General features: G+C 35.1%; 1 protein-coding gene and 1 pseudogene across 1 annotated transcript; both read left to right on the top strand.

The window, feature by feature from the left end:
• Positions 1 to 251: 251 nt before the first annotated feature.
• On the top strand, positions 252 to 4,406 carry LOC143609963 (cullin-3A-like). Its single transcript, XM_077084569.1, has 2 exons — positions 252 to 559; positions 2,273 to 4,406. The coding sequence occupies exons 1-2, from the start codon at positions 399 to 401 to the stop codon at positions 3,135 to 3,137; spliced, it is 1,026 nt and encodes a 341-aa protein (XP_076940684.1). The 5' UTR covers positions 252 to 398; the 3' UTR covers positions 3,138 to 4,406.
• LOC143609964 (cullin-3A pseudogene) lies at positions 3,330 to 4,313 on the top strand (annotated as a pseudogene).
• Positions 4,407 to 5,847: the final 1,441 nt, after the last annotated feature.

The raw sequence follows: 5,847 nt of genomic DNA, 5'->3' as shown, positions 1-5,847 counted from the left end.
GGTGTTCAAAATGCCCAAACCAGATTAACCCAACCCGACCCCGAATAAGTTAATTACAGTCGGGTTAAATAAGGTCAAAAATAGAGAAAAGCGTGAGCAACGAACAGCAAACTAGCAGAAGGTACGTAGTCTTCTATTGAGGTTAACCACACATGTCAATAAGTAACAAAATCGGCTAAATTAAATCCAAACGATTCCAAAATTCTCAAATCATTCTTTCTTGCCTTTGCTTCTCAACTTCAACTTGGTTGCTGATTTCCATCTTATCAAGTTTTTATTATTCAATTCATCCTCACACCGTCTATCATCCAGCTGATTTAGCTTCCGAGCCCTAAAACTACATATTATATTAATTAGTGTTTTGAAATTGGGGATAATTAAATCCGATTAGATTGAGGATGAGCTCACAGAAGAAGAAAAATATCCAGATAGAGGCGTTTAAGCATCGGGTCGTGGTGGATCCGAAATACGCCGAGAAGACATGGAATATATTGGAGCATGCCATTCACGAGATTTATAATCATAACGCCAGTGGCCTAAGTTTCGAAGAGCTTTACAGGTTTACATTATTATTATTATTATTATTATTATTATTATTATTATTATTATTTCTGTAGGTAGATGAATAATCCGATTTATTTAGGGTTTTGTTATTTGTTTACGAGTTATTATTTAGTTTTTTCACAATGAAATGACAGCATACAATATTATGCTATGTGTGAATAAATGGATATAGAGACTTTTATACATGTTGATGCCATTAGGGCTTCAAAGTTTGTATGTGAATATATGGTAACATAAATTGTGAATCTCTTATATGGTTTGGTGTGTTAAAGCTTGATAACCTTCGGGTTTTGTTATTCCTTATCAACCATGGCTTGGTTTTAAAATTGCACTAATCATATCGCATCGCTGTACATAATGCGTTGCTGTTTGCATGTTGTAACCTTGATGCGCTAATTTCGCAATAAAGTGGTCATCGCAAGTTGCGATTTGATGTGTGCAACATGGAATTAGTACTTGGGTTGGACCTTGGAAATTTTGTCGGATCTTTTAATTAAGGAAGGCGATGCTTACCTGGAGATGATAAGAGACTATTGGAGAGTAGATGGAGAAGGTTGGAGGACGGAAACGATGGCTGGAAATAAGATTGCTATAGAAACCCTAAAGTTCTTCTATATATAGTTTTAAAATGTTAATTAATAGTCTACGCATAGTGTACTTGTATATAAAGCTTGTTTTGTGGTATTGGCTATAGCTTTAATTTGTATTTATTTATCTAGTTGTCTTACTTTTTATTGTTTAAAAAGTTAACATATTAAAAGATTTTGTGTAATTAATTTTTTTAGTATTTTTCTAATAATGAGCGCATCACATACATGATGCACTCGCAACATACATCGGATTTTAGGACCAAATGCATTGGAGCTCATTGCGCAATTTAAAACCAAGAACCATGGTTCAGTCGATAGTATTGGCAGTTTGATATTATCTCTTTCTTAAAGCTACAAAACTGCATTGGCGATCACTTTAATTTTGAGATGATAATTTTTCGCTTTTAAGTCTAAATTGGCGGATACTAATCTTTTGGACTTTTTTGCTATGAAAAATGGCACACATTGCGTCATCTACCTGCACCGTGGCTCATCGTTGAGCAGTCACAAACTATGCAGTCAATCTCGGTGGTATCTCGGTTATCGGCCCTCATGTAAAATATCGGTAAGAATATCGGTACCGATAATATCGGCGATATTGACCGATATTTCACCGTTATATCACCGATTATCCCGATATCAGTGTTTTAAGTCTTAATTTTCAAATTTTAGTGTTTAATGTTGGTGTTTCAAGTCTTAATCAGTTCCTACATGCTACAATTGTTAGTGTTTTGCAAGTTGCAAAAGGATAATTTGTTAATAGTAGGAGAATATACTGAATTGTTAGTGGTAAAGTGTTATATATATAAATTCTCATGATATTAAAATTTCCGATATCCCACAGATATCTCACCGCGATAACCGATATCTCAAATATTGGTCCTCGACCGATATCCGATATTTTTCCGCATTAACTGCTTAGGTCACAAATAATACTGAGTGTAGTTATAATATGTTAATGCCCATATATGTTTTGTTACTTTCTAGTAATTAATCTGGTATATTTTATGATAAAATTCAATCCTAGTTTCTGTTATTATTTTGGTAGCTTTTGTTTCTTATATTGAGTTCAGTATATATCGTACTTATTTATTATGTTATGGGATATGTATGTTCAGGCATGCATACAATATGGTCCTGCACAAATTTGGGGAAAAGCTATACTCAGGACTCGTATTAACAATGACAGTTCATTTAAAAGAAATAGCTGCAGCAGTTGAAGCATCTCAGGGACCCTTGTTTCTAGAAGAACTAAACAGGAAATGGATGGAACACAACAAAGCATTACAAATGATACGAGACATATTAATGTACATGGACAGAACATACATTCCTAGTTCACACAAAACTCCAGTTCACAAGCTTGGTCTTAACCTATGGCGGGATAACATTATCCACTCTGTTAACATCCAAACAAGGCTACAAGACACTCTCCTTGAAACTGTGCAGAAAGAAAGAAACAGGGAAGTTATCAACCGAGGTTTAATGAGAAACATAGTCAAAATGTTGATGGATCTTGGTCCTTCTGTCTACCAACAAGACTTTGAACAACCGTTTCTTGATATATCTGCCAATTTTTACCGAGGCGAATCTCAGCAGTTTATTGAGTGTTGTGATTGTGGTGAGTATTTGAAGAAAGCCGAGAAACGTTTAAATGAAGAAATTGATCGGGTGACACATTATTTAGATGCGGAAAGTGAAGTGAAGATAACAAGTGTGGTTGAAAAGGAAATGATTGAAAGTCAAATGAATCGTTTAGTTCACATGGAAAATTCGGGTTTGGTTAATATGATTGTGGACGATAAGTACGATGATTTAGCCCGGATTTACAATATGTTCCGCAGGGTGCCGAATGGGTTAACGCTAATACGGGATGTGATGACATCTCACATTCGGGAAACGGGTAAACAACTGGTGATCGACCCGGAACGGGTTAAGGATCCGGTTGAGTTTGTACAGCGTTTATTGGAAGAAAAGGATTAACATGATAAGATAATTAATCTCGCGTTCAACAACGATAAGACGTTTCAAAACGCTTTGAATTCTGCGTTTGAGTATTTTATTAATTTGAACGCACGATCCCCGGAGTTTATCTCTTTGTTTGTAGATGACAAGCTTAGAAAGGGGTTAAAAGGTGTAAGTGAAGAAGATGTTGAGGTTGCATTAGATAAAGTAATGATGTTGTTTCGTTATCTACAAGAAAAAGACGTGTTTGAAAAGTATTACAAACAACATTTGGCAAAACGACTTCTGTCGGGAAAAAGTTTATCTGAAGATGCAGAGAGAAGCTTAATACTGAAACTAAAAACCGAGTACGGGTATCAGTTTACGTCAAAGCTAGAAGGTATGTTCACCGACATGAAAACCTCTCAAGACACAATGCAAGGGTTCTATGACTCGATGGGACCCTTGTTAGCCGATGGTCCAACACTCATTGTTCACGTTCTCACAACCGGGTCATGGCCAACTCAATCAACCACCACCTGCAACCTTCCACCTGAAATCCTCACCGTGTGCGATAAGTTCAAAACTTATTACCTCGGGACCCACAACGGGCGTAGATTAACATGGCAGACAAACATGGGATCTGCAGATATCAAAGCAACTTTTTCAAAAGGCCAAAAGCATGAACTAAACGTTTCCACCTATCAAATGTGTGTTCTGATGCTTTTCAACAACGCAGATGGATTAAGTTACAAAGAAATTGAACAGGCGGTCGAGATTCCCACAGTTGAACTTAAACGGTGCTTGCAGTCATTAGCCTGTGCAAAAGGAAAGAATGTTTTAAGGAAAGAACCGATGAGCAAAGATGTGAGTGAAGATGATGAGTTTTTCTTTAATGAAAAGTTTTCTAGTAAGTTCTATAAAGTGAAGATCGGGACGGTGGTGGCACAGAAGGAATCAGAGCCTGAAAAGCAAGAAACAAGGCAGCGGGTGGAGGAGGATAGGAAGCCACAGATCGAGGCAGCGATTGTTAGAATTATGAAAGCTAGACGGGTGTTGGATCATAATAATATTGTGGCAGAAGTTACAAAGCAACTGCAGCCAAGGTTCTTGCCGAATCCTGTTGTGATAAAGAAACGAATCGACTCACTTATCGAGAGGGAGTTCTTGGAAAGGGATAGAGACGATAGAAAGTTGTATCGATATTTGGCTTGATTGAAATGTGTTAAGGTGATTTCGGCTTATTTTTTGTGGTTGAAATTATGATTATCGTTAAATGATGCAGTTTTAGTTTGGATTTGGTACTTTTTAAGGTCTTTTATTTGTTTTCTGGTCTTTTAAATGATACAGTTTTAGTTTGAAATTATGATTATCGTTAAAATATATAAAGTATGTAATATATGTAAAAGATGTAATGTTTAAAACAAAGCACGTAAAATATGTAAGCGACGTAATTAGGGGTGGCTAAACAAACCCAATATGGATAATTTTTTAAATTGGAATGGGTCAGGATGGATCAAAAGGATTTTCCAAGAAGGTCAAGATGAGTTGGGAGAAATGCTAGTGACTTTTGGTTATGGTTTAGAATGTCTTTGTTTATGGGTTAGAATGGACTAACAAGCTCCTTCCAATTTTATTTTAAACAAAACTCATGAAACCGAGTAGAAACCGAGAAATCAAAATCATTGAAACCGAACATATAACGAAACCGACCGAAATGAAAAAAAGTGAAACCGAAACCGGAAAAAAACCGAAAAAATCAAACCTGAACCGATACAAAGCCATTTTTTTTTCAATGAACGAGGACGATGGGGGAAACATTTTAGTTATTTTGCAATTTGCGTTTTTGATTTATATTTTGAGTTATTATTTTTTTTATAATTTTTTAGGGTTTTTTGAAACCCTTTGTATTTTAATCTTCACTTGAGTCAAGATGGATTAACTTTACCCATACAAATCCTAATCCTCTATTTTAAAAATCCATCGTGACTCATACCTATTTTGACCCATACTCATTCTAACTAGGGCTGAGCATGGTTCGCTTCGGTTCGGTTTTTAGGTAAAACCACCGAAAATTCTGTTTTTTCATATATAAAAACCAATCGGTTTCGGTTTTTTCGGTTTCGGTTCGGCTATATTCAGGTTTTTTTTTCATGTTTTGTTTTTTTTGTTCTATTAATTGTTTTATGCAACTAATTCCTATGTACAAATATAAAAATATTAACATGTACTATTCCTTTCACAAACTATAATTTCTCTTACAAATCTATTAAACCAAAAAACTCCTACTTTGTTTCGGTTGTTGTCGCATATGGCTTAGTATAAAATTATAAATATATTTAACAATCATTTAAATTAATTATTTTAATATACCAAGTTAATCGGTTCGGTTCGGTTTTTTTCGGTATTTTTGAAATGGGTAATCGATCCGAAACCGAAATTTCGGTTTTCCAAAAAAATAAAAAAAAAACCTTCGGTTCGGTTTTTTCGGTTAATTCAGTTTCGGTTTGGTATTTTCGGTTATCTACTCACCCCTAATTCTAACACATCACCCAAATCCAACCCAACCCACTCAAATTGTCACCTCTAGACGTAACAGTTGAAACACGTCTTGTTATATAAAGGGGAAGAGAGAACGATTTACGTTTCTTACATTCCGATTTACTTTTGTTACATTATTAAATGAATTCATTAATTTACTTATGTAAAATATGTAAAAGATGTAAAACATGTCTCAATGTGAAGCAAG

The sequence above is a fragment of the Bidens hawaiensis genome, unplaced genomic scaffold (genome assembly GCF_021521415.1).
Source record: "Bidens hawaiensis isolate Kalapana, Puna unplaced genomic scaffold, B.hawaiensis_p1.1 tig00022349_1, whole genome shotgun sequence".
In the NCBI taxonomy this organism is placed as follows: Eukaryota; Viridiplantae; Streptophyta; class Magnoliopsida; order Asterales; family Asteraceae; genus Bidens; species Bidens hawaiensis.
Note: the sequence above shows the minus strand (reverse complement) of the source record. Positions and strands in the feature narration are given on the sequence as shown.